The 23,721-nt window shown below is 46.3% G+C and overlaps 1 protein-coding gene across 1 annotated transcript in view; it reads right to left on the bottom strand.

Annotated features, from left to right (window-relative positions):
• Positions 1 to 20,674, bottom strand: part of ncanb (neurocan b) — a 54,318-nt gene extending 33,644 nt beyond the window's left edge. Inside the window, exons 1-8 of the mRNA XM_076275444.1 lie at positions 20,667 to 20,674; positions 20,098 to 20,564; positions 17,582 to 17,756; positions 16,525 to 16,652; positions 15,630 to 15,923; positions 14,298 to 15,116; positions 9,169 to 10,344; positions 6,916 to 7,031 (exon numbers count right to left, since the gene is read on the bottom strand). Coding sequence (XP_076131559.1) covers positions 6,916 to 7,031; positions 9,169 to 10,344; positions 14,298 to 15,116; positions 15,630 to 15,923; positions 16,525 to 16,652; positions 17,582 to 17,756; positions 20,098 to 20,564; positions 20,667 to 20,674 — 3,183 coding nt within the window. The remainder of the gene's footprint in view (positions 1 to 6,915; positions 7,032 to 9,168; positions 10,345 to 14,297; positions 15,117 to 15,629; positions 15,924 to 16,524; positions 16,653 to 17,581; positions 17,757 to 20,097; positions 20,565 to 20,666) is intronic.
• Positions 20,675 to 23,721: the final 3,047 nt, after the last annotated feature.

A 23,721-nucleotide genomic window follows, 5' to 3' on the forward strand; every position in this document is an offset into this window, starting at 1 on the left:
ACACACACACACACACACACACACACACATCACAGCAGTGATACTGTACGCGCATAAGTCTGCACATTAGCATTTAAAAGCGGCATCTGACACGGCTCTGTTTTTTCCTCTGTCGCAGCGCGTCCTCCAGCCCAGCCTGAGCCGACGCTGACAGATTCTATTTTTCTGTTTGGGAGGGACGAGCTTCGTCTCGAATCCCTGACAGCCTACTATTACATCTCTGTTTCCCGACACTAATGTCTCAGACATTAATGGCCAGCCGTGGACGGGCAAAAGTGATGCTGTTGAGCCAAATAAGGTCAGATGCCAGGCTGTGCTTGACCGAAAAAAGGATGTCGGCTCTCCAGAAATGGCGCAACTTTCAGTAGTTACCACTCGGTTTTGACACCATTAAGTGTTTTTTTCGGATGCTGTGCTGCAGCTAACAAGCAACATAACCACCACACGGCTGCCTATGCGGGGCAAGGAGGCAGAAATAGCTCCCAGGATTAGATGGATAAGTCTGTGACACCGCCATGCTCTGGAGACCCCAGGAAAATGAGTACAGATGCTGTTTTTAATGGAACAAGAGGAGATCTATGGCCAACCTGATTCAATCAGTCGCTAAAAAGCTCAAAGAGGCAGGTGCTTTCATACGCATGTTATTAGGGGGCCAGCATAACACATTAGGGTGCACACAACACACAACACCCATCTATCATAATATGCCGCACTTTCACAAGTAACAACAAGTACAAGTGAGGTTGTGTTTTACCCTCTTTGTGGGGTGCACAAACTCACAGGGATTCAGTGTGTGTTGGGTTGCTTGTGATACAAGGGAGACAAAAACCAACAGCTTCCTTAAGGCTCCTGACCCAGAACGTTCATTTCAAATTCATCACAGATCATCTCTCCAAGCAATGCTCCAGCCGTCAGACAAAAGGTTCTTGAGGGTCTCTAGTGCTCTTGAACTGAGCTGTCTCATGTCAGTGGCAGGCCTTTGATACAGTCCTCACACGGTTAATCAGCAGCTACAGCACCACGCACAAATGGGGCTCCGTTCCTCGCCATCTGCGATCAGACAAAGGAGCCGGCATTTAAAAATACATATGTACAGTAAAAGTTTAACGATGTTGACATACAGACACACGCACGCTAAAATTAATTTGTGACAGACAAAGAGCAGTCTGCTCAGTCTGGGGCCTATCAACAGCAGTCGTACCCTCAGGAGAGAACTGATTATTTCCCAGTTGCTAAATAGAGTATGAATATAATTGTGTCTAGACAGATTAGGCCCCTACTTATGTGTGTACGGAATAAGTGTGTGTGAACATGCATGCGTGTGTGTGTATGTGTGTGTATGTCTGTGTGTCTTTGTATGTGTGTAACAAAGACAGTAATAGAGAGTGAGACAAAGAGGGAGAGTGTGGTAGAAAGATTGACAAAGAGAGAGAGAGAGTGAGAGAAAGAGACAGAGTGTGTGTGTGTGTGTGTGTGTGTGTGTGTGTGTGTGCGTGTATGTGTGTGATATGAATGACTGAGTACAGCTGCGTGTGTGTTTGTGTGATGTCGTGAACAGGAGTGAAATACTATTTTGTGCATAAATAAAGTATTGAGAAAATAAAGGGATGCCCAAGAGGTGGGAAGAAAAAAATGAGAGCAAGACAGAGCAAGCGAGATAGAGAAACACAGAGAGAAAGGGAGAGAGAGATGACAGAGAGAGAGAGAGAGAAAGAGAGAGAGAGATTACAGAGAGAGAGAGAGAGATGACAGAGAAAGCTGGAGAGCGGAGGGGGCCATCAGAAGTTTCTGCTCTGCTAAATGCTGGCGGCTCATGATTAATTACACACTACTCTTAAAATAGTCTCTCTTCTCCCATTCTGTCTCTGTCTGTCCTGCTCCCCCTCTCCTCTCCTCTCCTCTCCTCTCCTCACTGCTGACACTGGAGAAATCGAGCTCAGCTCCAGCAGACACAGGGGCTCTAGCCAAGCGCAGCGGCCAGGCATGGCCTCAGGGAGTGCGGATAAGGCAGCCAGGGATGCATGGAGCCCCCTGCTAAAGAGACACCGTGCCCTTCCCCACTGGGAGATGATATGAGACTGACCGCCAGCCACTAGGAAAGTCCTGTGGCCCGACTAGGCAATAAGGGCTGCAGATAAAGCAGAGTGGGTGAGCAGTGATTGTGCTTGAAAGTCAGAGCTAAACAGAATAGACACAGACTTGCGCACACACACACACACACACACACACACACACACACACACACACACACACACAAACACACACATACTGTATATAAGACACAAACTGCCTCAGAGTCTCAGCTCAATCACCTCAGAAACTACTGAACCTTGTAATAGCTTTCAAGTGACAAGGATCATAGGTTTGCCCGTTAAAGTGTTCTGTGCCTCTACAAGATAGATAAGCTATTGCACCCTACCACAGGAGAGGTGCTTTAAAAATGTAATAATATCATGTGGCTAAAAATGAACTAAACACTAGCCACTCTGCACCAGCCTCGATCATCATCAACACCGTGGCTACATCAGAACTGGAGAGGGAAAGCGCCACAATAGGGGTAGTCTTCCCAAAAGAAAACATGAAATGAAATGACTGAAATGATTGAAAAAACGACCAAGACCAGCGGAAAAAAAAGAAAATGGAATTGCCCTCAGTCGGTCAGTTCTTTCAGACACACCGCAGGTTAACACACAGATGGACACTGAGAGCATCAGACAGGCCAGTGCTGCTGTAAGTGCCACATCATGCAGCCCTCATCTGTACCCACACGGGTGAGCAGACAACAGTCACTGGAGAGGAGGGCTGGATGGGCATCCCGGGAATATGAGGCTTATTGCTCCGCCAACACTGATAGCGCCTGTGCCTGTCGAGCCACTAGCAATCACAGCGGGTAGACATGGGAGTGATTCAGAGACTGTGGCCAAAGGGCCTTGTCCACCAACCATCAGCTTCCAGCTTCAAACTGTATCTTGTGATATGTGTAATATACACTTCTATTCATTGCATCCCATTGCTCCCATCATGTCCCTGTATTTCAACTAGCGCAGCCAGGCAGACACTAATAAAGCCAAGCTGAATACTATTAACCGAGCTAGTAAAAATATATGCTTTATGCATTAACCATTAGTCTGTGACCCTATGAGGCTTCAATAAGCTCATGAGTTCAATTCTGATGGAGTGAAAATATAGTCAAAATATTCCCCTGTGCTGCACTGTGAGCATGGCTAACATCACTAAATGTGCTTCTTAAGAGCTCGTGTCACTCTCCCCCCTATAATTCAAATGGACAGCGGTGATTCAAGTGCATGACATGAGTAGCAGGATGGAGCATGCCCAAGCTATAGCTTCCTTCTAGTCTGGTTCATGGTGATAGCACTCAATGGCATGAACGGCTGAATAAAGTGTTTGACTTAAATGGAAAAGATGTTTTATATGTTTAAGATGGGGTGTTACTAGCTATGGCATAAGGAGTGACGGTGGTGGTGGTGGTGGTGGATCTCAAAATAGGGAGCAGGACTAAAGGCACTGTGGAGAGGGAGCTCAACAATTATTCATAATTACATGTACAGCTAATTATGAGTACAGCTCTTTTTTACACTCTGTGAATTTGCATTAGAACAATATTAAGGATAAACATGGGCCATAATAAATTCTAATGATTATGTGCTCAGTCAAGTACTGAGCCTACACTGTGAATGTGAAAGTAAACCGCAAGTAAAAAATGGTAGTTATAATATAATACAGTAAAATACTGTAATAGAATAGAAAGATGTATCGTCGTCTGGCAAGGGAACTACAGCTCATATAATAAAGCACACATTTCAAACAATGAAAAGGATTCAGTGAATAGATCACTGTCAGTGTCTCTGAGTTCTATAAAATGCATCTTAATAAAGTTCTTCATCATCATCACTACAATAAAATATATTGACATTCAGGATAAACAGAGTAGGCTATTACGGAGAGAGAGAGATAAAGTGTGTGTGTGTGTGTGTGTGTGTGTGTGTGTGTGAGAGAGAGAGAGACTCCAGAGAGTTCTGTCTCTAGAGTAGAAGCATGCAGTGAGGAAGCAAGGGCGGCCGAGGGCTTTCATGCACTTCTCCGGCACTACTGTTGTTAGCATCTCTGGAGTTTCTGACAGCTTGGTTAATGGGGACATGTACACTACACTCCACAGACTCTGCTGCCGTTATAGCTCTCGGATATGTGACGGGCTCACAAGCCCCCCTCATGCCCACCTCCTCCTCTTCCTCCTCCTCTTTTAAAAGACCCAGAACATGGTTCCAGACACTGAGTGCTCCCCTCGGTTGATAAGTGCAGACCAAAGTTGCGTGTAAGTAACTTCAACAGCCTCGTGTCTGCTCTGGGCGCGCTGTGAGGCCATCGCAGCAGAGTTCACACTCCAGCCTTTCACACACAGCGCCGCATTCTGAGGAGGCCGAGGCCTACAACGTTTTTCATTTGCCACGAATAGGCCACACGTACTCACATATGGGTTCTCCAGGGCGTTCTCTGTACCGGGGAACTCAGTACGTTTCCATGGAGAGCTAGGGTAATTATTTTGTTCGTGATGAACATATGGAGGCTGTTATTCTAAAATGGGGAGTGTAATTAGCCTGGGTGTTCCCATGCTGCCTTGCGCGCGATTTGATTCACGCTGCTAAGGCAGCCTGGAGACCATGGAGCAAATTTTCGCCTGAGATAGGGGACCAATCACAGAACAAGGGGGAAAGCAAGAAGATGATGAGCTATGCACAGACGCATTTGATAGACATCCGTGGCACCCAATAAACGGATCTGGGCATTTTTTTCAAATACGAGAAAATTACGAGAAACGTTTGGTTCCCAGACCACGTCTCATTGAGAAGCCAGGCTAGAGTGTAATGGGAATTGGCGGAGAACGGAGCTGAGACATTCGCGCTTCTAAAAGGAATGCGGCATCTGTATCACACATCAGCGGGGTACCTCAATCCCCGTGCAGAATCAGATGGCTGAACACTTCACTACAGTGCTCCTGTTACAGTGGCCCCTGGCTCTAACCACGTCGCCACCACCCTCGGCCCCCGCGAATCTCATTCAGCTGATGTGGACAACGGCCCCAGGTTATGTGAATTGTATTTCACCATTATCACACCCACGGCTTGATTTTGCTCCTTTGAGGTACACTGAGGTGACGTTTACAAAGAGGCAGTAATATCCATTACTCGGTGACACTGGAGGACAAATTGCTCTCACTATGGGCATACGGGAGGCTTTATCAGATACGAGCCCCATGAATTCATCTAACCATTAAATTCTGCACGTCTGTGTCCTTATAAAAATTATGGAACAGTTAAAGGAAAAGAGGTGGTACAATAAGGTGTCAGTGGGTAATAGGTTTTACAGTCACCATAAAGCAAGCACATTCAGCATTTCACTTTCAGTCCAAAACTAATGGTGAGTTTTTCAATTGGTCTTTCAACTGGTCTTTACAAAGCCTGAATTTAAAACTACGGACACTGAATACACCTAATTATGACCAATATAACTATATGCCACCTTGTGCCACGAGACAAACTCTCAGCGGGCTCTGGGAGCCGAGCTTCTCTCCTCCCAGCCAGCGTCACATTCCGGCGTGATAAAAGAACATATTCAGAGCGGAGGCATGGCAGAACAAAGAGCCACGAATTCACACTCTTGTTCTTTCACTTCCTGTGAGATTGTTATCTCCACTGAACTGTGCCTCTAGGCCCCAGAGTGAGAGAGAAAAAAACAACTCAATGCAGTTACAGTACCCTACTCTTAATGTAAAACATGGCAAAGTGATTCATCATGTTGCTGAAGGTATGCAAGAGTGACAGTAGCAAAAGACGGAAAAATGAAAGAGGAACAGTTGCTCTACTGTGGAGGTTCTCATTATAGATTTCACTTTTTTAAAATAGAGATTAAATCCAATTTGAGGCGTGATTCAATCTCTGACTGAGTTATAGCCCACATGGAAATCAAAGGCACAGCTTAAAATATGAGAAAATATGTAAATGTATGTAACTTTGTAGGATTTGTAGGCAGATGGAGTACCCATTCATTCACAGCCAAGGACACAGTGGCATAACCCAACCTTACTAAACAATCGACCCAAATCACATGGACCACACAGCAGCCTATGTACGTCGAGGGGGTCAGCCTTATCTTCCCACAGCCCAATGGTCCCACAGCCCTATGTTCCCACATTTCTAGTTAAGGTTAGGTTAGGGTTAGGTTAGGTTAGGTTAGGGTTAGGTTAGGGTTAGGGTTAGGATTAGGGTCTGGTTAGGGTCTGGGGACATAGGACTGTGGAAACATACTGTAGGAATGTGGGAACATAGGGCTGTGGGAACATAGGCACGCTCCCACGTCGAGGACTCAGAACCCAGAGATTCCTTGTGTGTTCTGCGTCATAAGGAAGAGCATTCAAATAGAGCCATTACACAAGTGTGTATCTGATTTGTTGAAAAGTATGCATTATGAAGACAAATCTGCACTGGAAGCCTGTTTTAAATGTGATTCTTGGAATGGACTATTTGAGTAATATCAACACTAACGTCTTAGTGGAGTTCTTTACATAGCCTCGAGTGGTGCACCATACTGTCTGGATAAGCTCATTTTCAACACTTCCGCTCGCGCTCCCATGGTAAAAGTGACAAAAAAAACAGTGCTAAGTACAGTCAGCGCAACGCTTTTTATCGCCCTCCACCATGGAATATAATGTCTCCCCAAGGCAGGGCTTCAGCAAATCCTATTCATTAAATAAGCGCTACTGAACTGTATGGGATTAGATTCAGCGCGCGGGTTTGATATGGAAAACTGCAGATGCTAATGCATTAAGCCGGAGAGAAAGGCTTCGAAATTAGGCGCGGGATAGAGATGTGCACAGGGTTGAAGAGTGTGTCATCGCACCGGCCTCATGTTGGCCGGGCGCTCATTGTCGCTGGGGTCAGTGGCGGGACCTGCTGTGCACACTGATGACAGTTCCGCTGGGTCGGGAGAGGGCAGCCGGGGCGCGGCAAACATTGCTGGGAAGGGGGGGCACATAACAAGGGCCAAACAAGTAATAAAACGCATTTTAGGACATAACCCTGAATGGAGCTGGATTCTCTCTGAAAGCAAAAGCAGGGCAGAGAAATCAATAGCCTCCAATTTCTTGGCTCCAGACATGAACAGAGCTCACAGTAGGGTAGACGTGGAATAAAAAACAACTTTTGCAGACAAGGGTCCAAAAAAATGTCTTTTCAATTAAAATGTAACATGCAGCTATGTTACACATTGTTTTTAGGAGTGATCTATCTTCAGCCATACCGGAGATTTAGTCTAGATGACTGTAACTCAAATGACCTTACACACCTGTCAGACAGATTTCATCTGGAGGTGAATAATTTAGGGCCTGGCAGCTTGCAGACGGCGAAAGCTCGCACTCTACCCAATAGCCACGCAAAATTCTGAACTACAGGTAATGGTGGTTGTAAATTTTTGGATACTTGTGAAGCCTTGTGAAGTATAACAGCAGCTATAAAGCACCACAGCATATGAGAGAGGCAGTGGAGGTGCTTTATGGCCTCAGCCACATTTAGACTCAACTCAAAAAAAAAAAAAACATATTTAATTTTAGAGGCTTCTAGTCCTACCTGACACTCATGATTATTTTTACTTATGGTAATCAGACTGCGGTGAATTTCTTCGCGGCTGATCAGCTGTCAGTGGCTTCTCTCTGGGTCTCTCAGTGTGTGTATATATGCGGGGAGTGGTGTGGGTGTTTGCTGCTCGGAGAAGGAGCGACGGCGTGTCACGGCTGTCTCGTATCCGCTGTGTGTCCTACTGCTGCAGGGCACGTCACTACAAGCAGTGTGGGGAGAGCATAGCCGGGCACTGCAGTGCCTACACGTCCCACAAGGTTACGAGCAACGAAATGGGCTGGATGGGGGGGGGGGGTGTTGAAGGGTTGGGGAGTGTGTCTGTGTGCATGCATGTGTTAGTGTGCTTCTGTGTGTGTGCATGCGTTAGTGTATGTGTGTGCGTGTGTGTGTGTGACAGATCCCTGATGTCTGAGAGCACTCCAGAGTTTCATTACTGTAGTCTTTGTGTGTGCTGATCATTGATTAAAAGGGCCTGGGAAGCTCCACTGGCACCGCTGGAAGGGAATAGGACAAACAGTGTAGTGTCCTGCCCTGCCCGCCCGCCTCAAGGGCAGCCAAGCTTTTGATGAACTCCTTTGTTTACCTGTCCGCTACAGTAAGCATCATTATTGACTAGCAGCTGTTTTTAACTGAAGGCCGGCCAAAAGGCCCTTAGTGCATTATAGGAGTATTTTTATGACACTGATTTTTTGTTCGATGTCCAGAGCTCAAGTACGTAGCACAAAACATTCAACACAAGGACCTTTTCGGAACAACAGTCACCATGACAACTGCATTTTTAGCCCTTTTGTCATTGGATTAATATACATGTTGTGCAATTTGCTAAATATTCAAAAGCATTTAGATATCTATATAGAAAAGTCCAAAACTAAAGTCAAATGGAATCAACATAAACAGGACGCTTCACAAAAATATGCTTCATATAGAGAACACCAACAGAGGAACAAGATATTCTAAGAGCAGTACTAGCCACTGTGAACTGGTAAGAGCCATCTCTTTAGAATGTCTGTATTTTGCTAGAGACACAAGGCCTCTGCAAAGTTATAACCATTTTAGACATGGGAAGCAGTGAAAAATGGAAAAAGAGAGAATGAAAGAGAGAGAGAAAGAGAGGGAGAGAGAGAGAGAGAGAGAGAGAGAGAGAGAGACTGAGAGAAGGACTGGAGTCAATTACAGCCCACGTCTTGTAGCTCTTCTGCCAGCATTGATTTGTTCAGGCCCGAGATCTTTGCTTTTCCAAGCCCCCCTTAATTGCACCGCCCCTGACCCTCTAATTACTCCACTAAGGCTGCTTCAATTTCAGTCCACAGCCTCTTTGTTTACAGACATCACCGCGGCGACCAGCGGGAGCACATCAGCAGCATGAAATCAAATCAAATGAGTGGCTGCTACTTCAAGGGCCCAGCACTTTAGCAGGGATGTAACGCTCGGCTGAGAGATCACAGGTTGATGGTGACTTGCAGCAAAAAGAAAAAGCTGGTGGACTAAATGGATGGGGGGAAAGGGGTTGAATTTTTACCTGATGGATTTTCAAGCTCGTAGCCCTGATTGGCTGCCACTTTTCCCGAGCTCTCCGCCGTGGAGTTCCGCGTGGCCTGGCCTGACCGATGCTCCACGGGCAGGAAGCTTAAGCCGGGGAGCGTTCTCCAGCCCCGGGCCACTACAAAGGACTCGGACACTGGAGTCCTGTACGCGGAGACTCTGGCTTTGTCCCTGGCTCCTGAGGACGGTGTGGTGAGCTGAGGTGAGCCGCTGGTTGTCTGGGGCCCCAGGCCAGTAGTGGGGGTAGTAGTGGAGATCGGTGCCCGAGGCTGAGGCTCGCGGGTCTGGACGGGCTCGTCCTGCTCTACCGGGAGCAGAGTGAAGGCAGTCTCCATCGTGTACTCTGTAGTGGGCGGCAGGGTTGGTGTCGTGGTCGTGGAGCTGGACGCGGGGGTAGTGGCCAGAGTGGTGCGCTGCGACGCCGAGCCCTTGGCAAAGTTCTGCTTCCTCCTGACAAAGGGGGTGCCATCTTTGCCCGTGGAGGAGGTTGGTCGGAGTTTCTCTGTGGGCCTGCGGACAAACAGGATCTCCCCCCTCGCCTCCTTGGGAGTACTCTCAGGCTCCACAGACTCAGACGTCTGCTGCAGCTTGGCCTCTGGCGATCCTCCACCGCCACTAGGAGGCACTGTGGGCAGATGCACCAACTGCCACTGGACGGTGGTCTGCAGAACCACAGGCTGGTTCTTGGTGGGGCTGACATCAGAGACACCGGCCTCTTTCACCTGCTCGCTAAACACATCCAGCGGGTCTCTGGCTGTGCTGCCTTCAGTATCTGCATCCTCCTCCTGCGAGGTCGTCCTCCCTGACGCAGGGAGGCCAGGAAACGGATAACCCTGCTCGCCGTGCTCCCTCCCCTCCCCGGAGTAGTTCTCCGAGGGGCCGTCTCTGGACACAGGCATGGCCACGATCTCCAGAGCGGCAGCCTTGGCCTCCATGGGCTCCACAGGAGGACCTCTGCCCTGATAAATATGCTCCCCGACACTGCTGCTGCTGCTGCCTGGGGCGCCAAGGTTGGGCCCCTTTATGGATTTCAAGGTCCACCTTTGTTTGCTGCCGAGCACTGGGGACGATCCAAATGTGCTCCTCGAGCCTGGTGATGCATTAATGGCTGAGGTCGGTTTTGCCACGTCAGTGGGTTTCAGTGGAACCAGGCCTGCAGGCAGAAGACAGACAATGATTAAATCAGGGACAGCACAGCTTTATTTAAATGCATTCAAGATCCGCTTGGAAAGCTCACTACCCCCACCCGACGATGGCAATAATTACATGTAGGCTAATATATGCAACTTAATATAGCACAATGATTATGCATCCATTAATCCCCACACTGATACCAACCTGAACACTAGTAATCTATTCATCTGTTGAATTACCTCTGTATTTAGAGGGTGATTATGGGCATGGCAGAGCCAATATTGCAGGGTTTAGATACACTCATCAAGACCTTATTATTAGGATTAGTTTTCTCTTTTTGAAAGGTGTAAAGAAATATATGAATTGTCACATCCTGGAATAATAACCTGCCCGGGAATGAAATCCATTTGCACTGAATGCCTCTAGGATTACCAGAACATAAGAACATATATTATACTGGTGCTCTGCTGTGTGTTGACGTTCAACAGTCTGTGCTGACAGTATTCTGAGCAGAGTGTTTGTTTACAGCAGTGGCGGTAGCACTAAACCTTGGGGGGACCCAGCAATCATGTTTGTCGGGTTCTTGCAGCAGTGCACCTCCTGCATGGTATGCTCAGGTGCAAAGACACCGCGAGGAGACAGTGCAAACACTCTGCTCTTTCTGCACTCACACAATAACTCTTGGAGCAATACAGGCAGATCTGTGTGGATTAAATTAAATATTAAGCTAATCCTAAATATTTCATCAGCTGATGTAACATCGCCCTGTGCTGGGAGAGGCTGGGCTGGGGTCTACATAGAAGCCTCAATCTGAGTAATAGTGCAATTAATAACATGAATAACTAATTAAGCACTTCAGTTCCATATAGAGACAGTAATGGCATGTATTCATCCTGTTTGATATTAATAATTAAATGTACAAATGAATGGGCAATGACGGTACGGGGTGAGCAATTAGAGTCTCTGATGAGAAACAATTCACAAACTCATTTCTCAATTCAATCATTTCCAAATCTGGACAAGATATAAAATATTAATAAATTATTTCTGCAACATCAGCACTGTTGTAAGGATGACATCTTATGGGTTGAAATCAGGTTGACATCATTCTGAGCCCTCTTTTATGGGTGCCTTGAAGTTAACTTGTGAGCAGTTTGTGTTGTCACAGGAGGTTCAGATATTTTTCAATATTAATTAAGTCCACAAATGTTAGTTTTACTTTGTGAGTTTTTTTTTTTTAATCTACATAGTTCCAATCCAATTAAACCATATTTGGTAAGATGGATGATCAAAACAGTATTTTTTGACAGCTGAAAAACATCTCAGACAGCCCTCTATTAAATCTTCCTGATGTGCATCAAATATTTTCTCTCAGCGTTTCTCCCACAAGATCTATTGGTAATTATGGACAGCATTCAAAAACAAAAGAGTTAATTTGAGAGCATGGCTGAGATTGCTGGACCACTGGTGTTACCCTCGCAAAGAAGCATTCATTAGAAAACCAAAGTAAATAATACATGGCGTCTGAAGTCTAGGTTTCCCCCAAAACATTAAACATTAATGCTGACGGAGTTAAATGGTTTCTGCGGGGGACATTTGAATTGATGAAGTCCCAACTTTATGTAAAGCCACATGACCCAGGGAGAGAACATTTCCATTCCTCACACCCCACACCAAGCCTCATCTACTGGACCTCTGATGTGTCCCTCCGAGCACCAGGGACCAATGCCACTCAAATCACTGCCCTCTCTCTCCTTTACCACTGCCCCTGAAATCACAGTAACTGATTCTCATTTATGGCCCCGGAGGTGATGAAATTGGACTCTCTTCTGGCGAAGTTGAAATGTCTCCACATCCCTTTTTAACTGGGAATGAGATGTGGTGGAGATGCAGCCGCCCATTTCCCTGCGTGACTGCCTGGGCTATATCACCGAGCCAAAGTGGCCGCACCGGGCGCCTGAATGAGATTAGATTCACCCAATGGGATTTCCTCCTCTGATGAGGCAATCCACTCACATCAATTCACAGCACTGCTGCTGCTCAGCCTCTTTTACATTCTGTCTTTTGCCCCTCTGCTCAAAACTCTACAGACATCTCAAATGAAAATATGGCCATTTTGGACTAATTTACATAATTACAGTGCATGAAAATGCACTGTACTGTTCTTCCTAGGCAACTTCTTATTATTATTCCGCTTACCACTTTTTCCGTACGCAACTTCTCTTGAACAGTTTAACTTAGAAACTTCGTTCAAACTTTGTTACGTAGGTCTTCAAACGGACCAAGCTGCTATGTCTTTTCAACTTTGAAACTTTTATACTTTTTAAACTATTAAAGAAAAACTTTTTAAAAATCCCCATAGACTTAACATTGCCGATTATGACATCATAATACGGCCATTAAGCAATTAGAATCCTATGGCAGGTGTTCAGGCCACCTGCAGCCTCAGGCTTTAAGCATACAATCTGGGTCAATTAAGACTACACATCCTATTCAACTGTTTCCTCTGCCCAAAACTGTTTCAAAATAAAAGTCCTCACTACACTAATCCACTGTTAAACAATGTAACCCATTAAACTACTGAACTTTTTACATTTAACTTTTAAACAGTCTACTTTTAAACTATCATTAAACTATCTATTAAACTAGCTGTCTATAAACAACTTTTAACTTGTCATCAACTATGTCAACACTTGTCATCAACTATGACTCCTACCCACTGTAGCTAGTTAGCATGGTTAGCATAGTTAGCATGCTAACATTGTTAGCATTTTTAGCAAAACTGCTAAAAATGATTAGCTAGGTTAGCTAAGTCACATGGTTAACATAGTTAGCATGTTAGCATTGTTAACATGCTAGTTAGCATAGTTAGCATATCAACTAAAAATGATTAGCTAGGTTAGCGAAGTCACATGGTTAACATAGTTAGCATGTTAATATTGTTAGCATAGTTAACATGTTTAACAAAACTGCTAGAAAACGTTAGTTAAGTTAGCTAAGTAACATGGTTAACATAGTTAACATTGTTAACATAGTTAGCATGTTTAGCAAAACTGCTAGAAAACATTAGCTAAGAAGCATTGTTAGCATGTTAGCATTGCTAGCACTGCTATAAAACATTAGCTAGGTAGCATGGTTAGCATAGTAAACTATTTGAATATCAACATTCATTAAACTTCCAGTCTGTCAACAACTTTTAAACTATTTACCTTCAACTTTTAAACGGTCTACTTTTAAACTATCATTAAACTATCCACCATGTCTATCCTAGCATCACCGTAGTAACCATCTCTGTATTATCTGTTTTAACTATACATGATATTTTACATCACAACTTTAGCATTTTCATGCACTGGTAATTCCTTGGAAATGCATTTCTAGTTATATAATTATTAATTTGTTAACACTTAACTTGAAAGTAACATGACATAACATGACACTGTCATTGTCATGAACACGACACATGACCCTAATCCTAACCCTAACCCTAACTCTAACTCTATCCCTAAACCTAACTTGAAAACTTCACCCTAATCCTAACCCTACTGTAACTTGTTATGACAAAAACCGAATGTCACTTAATAATAGAACATTTATGACTAGTTTATGACACGTTCATGACAGTGTCATGTCACTCTTATGCCGATACTGTCAAGTAAAGTGTAACCATTAATTTACATAACATAATTGACTCGCCAAGACGTGTTATAATTATTCAATAAATGAGTTCTTACCACATGTCGAGTATAACAGTTTTTGGAGATGGACCGAGATGGACAGTTTAGAGAGATTGTGTAAAATGGACATTTTACACAACACATACTGCATATCCATGCATAACAAGACCTCATAAATATGCATGGAAATAGGTTGCGAATATGAAGAGAAATAGATGAACATTGACACACGACATAAATATGACTGTATATCTACCTAATGATGTGGTCTGAGCAGTGGGAGGGAACATCTGACCCCTACTAGGATTTTCTGGACCCTTCAGTGCGGTTGAGGATGCATGCTGGACCTCCGGCATCAGCTCCCTTTCCTGCTCAGACAGTCCATCATCTGTGCCTGCTGGACTGACAGCCGTGGAGGTTTTGTGAGAGGGCTCCACGATAGCATTCGCATTGCTGGGGTTGCCTTTGCGCACCCCCACTTTCAGCTCCTCCAGCTTGGACTTGGCCCTCTGGATCTCCGGGGTGGGTCCACTGGTCAGGCTGGGGGATGTGGGAGGAACGTCGGCCTCGGTGCTGCTGGCCCAGTACCTCCAGGGCCTCATGATGGTGTTGACGATGTTGGAGAGCATGCTCTCACCCGTGGTGTGGGACTGAGGAGTTGGCGAGGCCACGGTCAGATGATCCAAGCCGAACGGCAGCTCTACTTCCTCCGTACCTTCATCGGTCTCATCCTCTTTGGCCGAACCGCCCTGGTTCTCCACCTTATCCTGGTCGGTCAGGCCCAGCAGAGACAGGATCTTTGGGGCCATCGCCTCTTGAGGCTCCCCCATGGACTCCTCCTGCTCCTCACCCCAGCGAACGGAGGCCTCGTCTGGCCGTAAGTGAATCACAACATGCTCCTCAGATATCTCCGAGGACTCATTACTGACGATGGAGTTGATGCCCTCCTTCTCCAGGTCCACTAGGCCAGTCCATGTGGAGGGCTCAGGGTAGGAGGGCTGGGAGAGATGGTTCTTCTGGGGATCCGTCTGACCCTCGATGGGGCCCGACTCGAGGTCTTCTCCAGTCTGGAGAAGTCCTACAGCTTCCACAGCTTTTTCCTCATTCTGTGTTACTGGAATATTTAGCATGAGGGAAGTTCATTATTTACTGAACTTTGCAACAATACATATTTTATGCTTTATTAGGGATTAAAATAGGTTGGTTAAAATATTAGCTTCATATCTGCGAATTTGTCAAAGCCCTGAGCTGCATAAAAAAGGACATATGGTTGGCCTTGCACATGTTTTTATGTATTTGTTTTGGTATGCTCAGCATTTGCCCACTTGCCAACTACTGTGCTTCTTCTGGGTGTTTCTCAGTGAATCTATCTAATTAGTATACAAATGCATTCATGCACTCATACATTACTCCATCCATTACAAAAAGTTGGTCTGCTAGATATCTGAAACTGCACAGAAAGAGGATTCATGTAGTCTGCCTGAAAAATTCGAAGGAATGAAGGTTTAGACTGAGAGCTTAGCACTTATATTCCCAGAGGAAACAGGAAAGCCTATGTTGATCCAAGCATGCACGCATTAAATCTAATTAAAATAATGAATCACGATCACATTGGTTGCCATGGTACCTCGGTAGCAGTAGGCATCAAACAGGGTGGTGGTGTCAGGGAAGCCGGTGCGGTTGGGGTTGTGGTAGACGGTGCGCACTCCGGGCTCATCCCCACCACAGTTCCGGCGTGGCTGGTTGATAGGGTAGCGGACGCTGCCGTCCGCCAGCCAGCCTGGGTCGCATCGGTCCAGCCCGGCCTGCCAGGCGAGGAAGAGCTGCCCGACGGTGGCCAGCTGGCCGCCAAGCGTGTGGCAGTGCGTGGAGGCCGTGGCCAAGCTCAGCTTCTCTGGAACGGAGGAGTGGAACACCTCGCCTGAAAACGAGGGGGGAGGGAAGGAAGGGATGGAGGAAGGGAGGGAGGGAGGGAGGGAGAAGAGCCACGGAGAGAGAGAGAGAGAGAGAGCGAGGTTAACAGGGCACACAGCCTAATGAGCAGCATGACAGAAGGAGAGCAGGGGAAAGGTGGTAAAGGATGGCACTGGGGTAGCCCAGCCAGAGGTCTCTGCCTTGACAAACTAGCAGCATGTTTGTGTATGAATCACTCTTTGGAGAGAGCAGGAGAGATAGAGAGCTTGGTCATTTAGAAGAACACTTTGTGAATGCTGCTTTTTATCTCTCCTTTCTAATGAGATGGTGATGACCCATATGTAAAACAGACCTGTACGGTCACCTGTGAACGAGTCTTTATTAGGCTCACCCTAGCCATGGACCAGAACGCTAGGCTTGGAAAGTGCCCTACTTTATGGTAAGTTGGCTGTAATGAACTGAGCAGGGTACTTGGAAGGTGTGGGTCATGGCTTTCGCTTTCCTCATGGCGCTAGTTTAAGCCAAAGCTCCGGTGTTGTATCGGTGGCGTCCCATGGCTTTGGAAGTTCATGCATGACTAATCCCTAATTGATGCGCTCCTGCCGTACCTTGCAGCTTCTTGGCGAAGCAGTAGACATCAAACAGCTCATCGGGGACCCGATTGCCATAGTTTCTAACGCCAGGTAAGTCCTCCCTGTCTCCATAGCAACCTGGTCTTGGAGACTGGATCGGGTACCTGCAGAGAGAAGCCAAAGAAATCAGGAATTCCTCCAACAGTCCCCCCCTGGCTGGAGGTGGAGATGGATCTATATACAGCTCCAACTGTGCAATTACTCTAAAGTACATTGATTCAAATGGCATTGAGGTGCTGAGCTAAAGGCTGATTAAGAGATTATATACAACACTCCGGGGTTGGTAAGGAGAGAGCGCACGGAATCTCACACACTCCACAGAACCAACAATTTAGATTTCAACCTGTTTCATCAAGCCAATAGGAGAGGGAAGAAAGAAAAAAAGAAAGAAAGAAAGAAAAAAAGAGAAAGTCTAACTCAATCATTCACAGAACCTCTGATGTCTCTATTTTTTCCCCTGCCGCATTAATTGTGAGCGCTCGCCTCTCCATTGATGTGCAGCCAAGTCGCTCTGGAGATGGCCCAATTAAAGGTGTCCCAGGTGGAAGGGCGGGCGCTTATGGCTGCACTTTATGAAAATGACTCCCCACCCACGGCACAATTAGCGGCTGAACATACGCACATAACAGCTGCATGTGGGCATCAGTATCAATACCCAGGTTTGACAGGCCGCTGGCCACAAATGAGTAGGGGGAGGTAGCAGGGGCCTCGCAATAACTGCAATGAGAGAGCTGTTGTGCACGTAAGTGCTAATGGGTATTGACAACAGAAGTGAAAAGGCTTATGACCTATAAAGCTGTAATTATACGTGCTCTGACAGTAATCAGTCAAGCGCCTGCCTTCCTCCTGTGAAAAGGTGCTGTTCTTTCAGTTTTTTTTTTTTCAATTCAGGCAGAATATAAAAGAACAATCAAATTTAAACAGATGTTTACAGGAAAAAGAGCACGCAGGGTGTCCTAGGCTAATCACTGTTTCTTCTGCACGCTCATCTCTGGCACTGACATTACGCTCCACCACAGAGAGCTGCCCTTACCTCACCGTCTGGTCCGACAGCCAGCCTGCGTCACAGTTGTCATACCCGTCGTCAAAGGTGGCCTGCAGCTGTGCCGGCGTGGCTATTACCGCCGAGTTCTCCAGACACACACGCTGGGCGTCGGCGAAGGAGAGAGCGTAGCGGTCGTGTGGAGCCCGGTAATGGAACACCACCCCTGAAGAGAAGACATGGCACGCTGAGCTGGGAGGGGGACTTTAAAAAAGAGTCTGCCAAGCCAGTAGTTATGCCGCACTGAGAGAGGATGCAGTATACTGTTCTGCCTGATCTCAACTCAAACACAAACGCTACACAAAAACTCTATAGTCTACAGCTTGTCACTCCGTCTGTATTAACCGAGCAGCGACACCCTCCCACGACTACAGAACGTCCCGACGTTTGTGTTCGATTTTATGTGCTATTGTAATAACATGGCGTTTGTTTGTGTTTCACCACGCATAGAGAAAAAAAAAACCTGGGTTCATTATATCCTGAACATAATACATTGGGGAGCTGCAGGTAATTCAACAGCAACAACACCATACGCCTCCTCATAATGTTCATTCTGCAGAGTAGACAATGGAACAGAATGGCATGAGAGGTGGGCCTCGTTTCTGTGTTATAGTGCTCACCTCCACTCGAGGAGGGATGGGGGGTGGGGATGGCTAAAGAGGGAGGGCTGGACTACGGAGCCCCTGACCTGTGAATGGACAGGATTCCGCTCCACCGTGCAGAGAGATAGGAATGGGATTGCTTTTGAAGTGTCCATCTAGTATTCCCTAGCCATCCTGCCGCGGCATCCCAACCCCTACCCCCCCACCACCCCCACCCACCCACACACACACATACACACACACACACAACAACAGTCGTCTCTCGCAGCAATTCACACATCCAATCCCAGAAGGGAGCTGCACATGAAAGCGAGAGGACAGGGAGGCAGGAATACAACTTTAAAATTGCTCCTTTATCTTCTGAGCCTTGTGTGTGGAAGAATGGAGGGAGGGAGGGAGGGAGGCTTGCAGGGCTGGGGGCCGATTCAAGCAATCTCGCTGCTAGCCATGCAGAGGAACAGGCAGGCCCCACTCCTCTGTGGTCAGAACCCACAGCTTTTCCTGGCATCCACGGTGTTTCCCCTACTAGTATCCCAACTTCAAAGAGACTGGGATGGGATGGTATTTTTTTTATTTTTATTATATTTTTCCTCTTCCGCTCCTCTTGCTGAACTTGTTTTTTCTATTATTATTTCATTTTCCCTCTTGCCATTCTCGGAGTTTGACACACTTTACCAGGAACTTTTCAATTCCATGAAATACATTTGAAGCAAAAAAAAATTTTTTTGTGTGTTTGTTAAGTCTAAAAATAGGACTTCAAAGAGCTACTTGTTGTAGGACTCCTCTATTGAACAGCTGAACGTATCTAATTAAGAACACCATAGCTGGAAGGACTAGACTAAACTGATACAGTCTGTTAGTCTGGGAGTGTGTTGGCAAATACTGATTAATGCTCAGTTGGAACAAGTGTACAGGACAAAAGATAAGGAAGACAGGGTGACATTATACGTGTGGAAATAGCTAGGAACAAATAAGACTTTACAGTGTCACCCTTTTGTAGATAGAGCTATTTAACACTTAATTAGTTGAAATATTTCATGATATTCCCTGACAACAGGAATCGATATTCAACTCTAATTGGTGAAATGCAGAGAATTGGCCAGTTAATATGAGCCAGACATGAAATATAGGCACACAGTCAAGGTCAGGCAACCTATAGCCATACTAAAAATATCTACATTAATCTGATATTGATATAGTCTAGTAAATATCAATACAATTTCATTAAAGTGTTAATGACTTGGAGGATTTGTATGGAGTGCTGCTGTCTGCAATGCACCATGACACAATTAAGGTTTAGCCCACAAGATCAGTTATAGACAATGGGCTGGGTAATGGGCTTTTTGTATGGGAGGGGTTTATGGTTTGTTAATCAATTCTCCACAAGTCACCTGGGAATGAAATGCATAAATCAACAAGAGCGGGATAGAACAATCTGTTTAAAACAAACACAAAACACAGTTTACTGATGCTTACTGTGCTGGTTGCAGTTAAAAGCAGTAATATACGTTTTTATCAGCAATTTCCTGAAGCAAAATGGAACTAGAATTGAGGCTCCCCTGTGCCCGCAGTAAGTGCATCACATTCAGTAATTGATAAGAAAAAAACACTGCAAAGAGCAACTGCACTGCAAAAAACAACAGGCCAATCGAGACAGGATGTCAGGGAATATCTGATTATTTAGTCTACGGTCTACGTGCAGCACAGTTTAAAGCAGGATACAAGTTCATATTCACCCTGTTTCACTTTTCACAGAGAAAAAACTTTCTGTGATGTGCATTCCCCATTCCAGGAGCATAGTGTTGATTGTATGCATGTGAGTTTTCATGTAAGTAGTGACCCATGTTCGAGCAGTTCATTAACTTGACAGGTGAATGTATTAGTAGTCCAGACGCAGGGCGTTACCTGTGACTTCCAGGGGCACGATGTCTTGTTCGTCGTTAATTCCGACCACCACCTCACAGCGGTACATGCCAGAGTCGCTCGAGCGCAGGCCCGTCAGCGCCATGCTGGCGTTGTATCGGTTGTCCGGGTAACCGGGCAGAGTGACGCGGCCCTGGAATGCCTTCTTCACCTTGATGACGTTGCCCTTGGCGACGAGGACGGACTGCTCGCGCTGCGGGCCCCCGGACCCGCTCGGGCCCCAGACTTTGGTCCACTTGATGCGGGGCGGCTCGTGGGACGGGCTGGGCCGCAGGGTGAAGACACAGGGCAGGAGGGCGGTGCCAGCCAGCGGCTCCTGGACCCTCTGGTGCGTGACCTTACGCATGTTCACCACTGTGTCCGCCCCGGTCAGACCTGCAGCACAGACAAGGAGAGGACGGGGTAAAGGGGTCAGTGGAAGCCTAAGATGTTCTTTTTGGCTGTCTGGACTATGTGTCTCAGAAACAAATAGACATTTAGGCAATTTGTTTTTTCTAGAATCAAACCTCAATCCAGACCTGCCCAACCCCAGTGTTCTTTAAAAATCACACCAGGTCATGTCACAAAACAATAAATATGTCCTGACACAGCTTCCAAAACTTTCAAAGTTCCAAGTTCCTATTGTCACAACAGATAAGGCCTCAGTCACTGCTTCGGTCTTTGGCCTGCTTGAACAACTCCTTTCAACATTACCTCCAAAATCAAAACTCAGGACATATGTTCTTGAAATCTTCTCACTTATTAGTCTTCTTTATTTGAAATCATATTTGAACTTTTCCCTTTCATCTTCTCATTGAAGCCTAATCATGTTATGCTACTTATGCCTAGTGCTGATGCAGCCCGACACTTGAAAGGCAGTCGGTTCTGATACTGCATTTCAAATTGAGCCGTGTAGTTCCCAAAAATTCCCCACTCAAGAGAAGCGAAAATGCCGAGCAAAAATCTTTGGAGAGGCCCCTGTCTAATCTGCTCCATAATTCCCTGAATGAGCTGGCTGTAATCACCATCTCCTCACCTGCAACAGTGAGCCTATCTGCAGTGCGCATAATTACAATATTTATAAGTCACATAAGATGGCTGAGCTGACTATAAAACCGAAGGGACGCATTTTTCTCCTCATATAATCTCTCCCCATACCCCCACTTCCCTATCCGGCCCCCTCCACAAACCTGCCTGTGAACACACTGAGACAAAATTCATTAGGTTATGTGATAGAAAGAAAGGGAAAAAAAACACACACGCTGTGTCGGGATGTGGAATCGACGGAATGAGCCTCCAGTGCCTGAAATCACCAGGGGATACCAGTTCATTCGCACCAGGACTTTAAAGCAATCCTTATTATATACACTTTCCATTAAGGCCCCCCTTGGTGAGTTCCAGCGCTCAGAAAAGCATTGATTTAAAGAAAGCGCGGAGATTTATTAAATATATCATTTGAGACGAGCAGTGTGGAGGGAGAAAACCTCTTTTTCCTTCCCACTCTCTTTTATTCTCTCACACTCGAGGTAGGAAATCTAATTTTCGGGCACACATGAATGACATACTGGATCAGGGGAGAAAACGGCATGCCAGAATAAGGCCAGAGGGTGCAGAGTAGCTCCAGTGGATTTATTTCAACGCTGCTTGGAATTTACCTCAATCTCCTCTACACCCACCTCGCTCGCACGTTTTTTTAAAAACTCAGTTGAGGAATGAAAAACAAATGTTTGACCTGCTAAAGAAAATGCTGCCGTGCTGTTAATTAATGAGATGAGTGTTTTAACACATTAAAATGTCATTGATGATTGAAGTGACCCTGAAATGAGCAGGTGGTGCTGCTTTTCTCTTTCTGACTATGAGCAGCAGTCAAAGAGCTTTTCTATTCTCCTCTTCATTTACCTGCAATTAAGCCTCATAGTGGAGTATTTCTCTCCACACAACAAGATTTTCTAGCACCTTAAAAAAAATATTTCCAATCCATCTCCAGGCTTTAGCTGCCAGATATTCAATCACAGCGCGTCTCTCTTCCACTTCAGATTCTCATCTCGGAGCACAGTCTTCTCAGACTTTCTCTTTCTCTCTCTCTCTTTTTAAACATGAGAGCATCTCTCTTGGCCTGCGCTCTGCTGCCATTGCCGCTCGGCACATCGAGCACCTGAAACAGATCTGAAGTCAAAGCCGACGACTCGAAACAGCCGATGTGTCGATCAGGCTTTCACGCGCTGTAGGGTTGGGGACGACTGCGGCATGGTGAGTGCCAGAGCCCCCGGTAGCGACGCGACTCACTGTTGCGTAGCTGAATTCAGAGAGGGGGAGGCTCTCACCTCCTCAGCTTCACAAAGAGTGAAGCTCTTCCTCTCAGTGTCTAAGAGTGGGACTCACACACACACACACACACACACACACACACACACACACACTTGTGTGTGACAAGCTTGCTGTCGCATCAGTGATGATGGAAAGTGCTGCAGGGTGCGTTTCCAGCAGGAAGTCACACATGACGGAGGCGACGGGAACGGGACACAGAAACACTCAGCGCTCATGAGAGCCCCGGCGCTCTAACAAATGGCAAGTTGCGCCATGACACTCAGAAGGCGTCGGTGGCGGCGGCGGTGGCGCAGCGTGTGCTACAGTTGCAGCAGAATGAATGGGAGCAATGTGAAATGGACTTCTTGAGATCATTAAACTCAGCAAGAACACGGTGAAGTTGGCTCATTACATTGCCCCAGAGGACGCAGATATGTGTACCAAACTTTAACTTCAGATGACAAAGTGTTAACATCGGGCGTTCTTTCTATTCACCCACACTGGCATGGCAGCAATATTTTCTGGACGCCAACACACAGCAAGGAGCGACTTCTAAAACCTACAGAAAGCGCCAGCAGCAGAAGCCTAATACTGGAATCCTCAGGGGACATTAGACTGCACACACACACACATGCTGTTGTGCTGTGAATTCCATCTGCGTTGCTCCGAAAATCTGACTAGGAAGTGCGGAATGACATTTCCCAACTGGCGTGCCAGGTAATGTCTCCTCTGGCAAGCATCAATTCAAAGGAGGGGTGGGGTTGGTGGTTGTTGGTTGCAGAGCTACAAAAAAATTGAGCAGAGAATGCGGAGGAGGGAAACATGTAAGGAGGAGTGTGTCACTGGTGTCTGGTGCCAGAGAAGCCTGGCGGGGAGCATGAAGTGGGGGGACAGAAAGTGATGGCAAAGTAACTGCACAGCGATGGGAACTATGTGGGGTTAGAGAGGGGTGGGGGGGTGGGAGGTCTGCACCTGTATGATGTTAAAGCAAGAGCTCACTGTCCAATTTGATGCTCCATTAAAATGTGCCAGAGTGAGTGACTGAAAGAGAGAGAGAAAGAGAGGGAGAGAGAGAGAAAGAAAGAGAGAGGGAGAGAGAGAGAGAAAGAGAGAGGAGTGAGGGAGAGTGAAAGGAGACAGGACTCTCAGGCTTGGCGAAGTGAGTCAGCAGTCTGAGACCCTGAGGGGATGCACCTCCAGTATCCCACAATCCCCCCTCTCTCACCCCTACCGCCCAGGGAGCCTGTCAGACAGCGCTCTCATCTCTTCCTTTTGGTTCACCTCCCACAGGGACATGCCATTCCTAATTGTGTTTACTCC

The sequence above is a fragment of the Alosa pseudoharengus genome, unplaced genomic scaffold, assembly GCF_046254945.1.
Source record: "Alosa pseudoharengus isolate Yale_2024_CS ecotype anadromous, Long Island Sound unplaced genomic scaffold, YU_APseudo_1.1 YU_APseudo_1.1_scf_11, whole genome shotgun sequence".
Taxonomy (NCBI): domain Eukaryota; kingdom Metazoa; phylum Chordata; class Actinopteri; order Clupeiformes; family Clupeidae; genus Alosa; species Alosa pseudoharengus.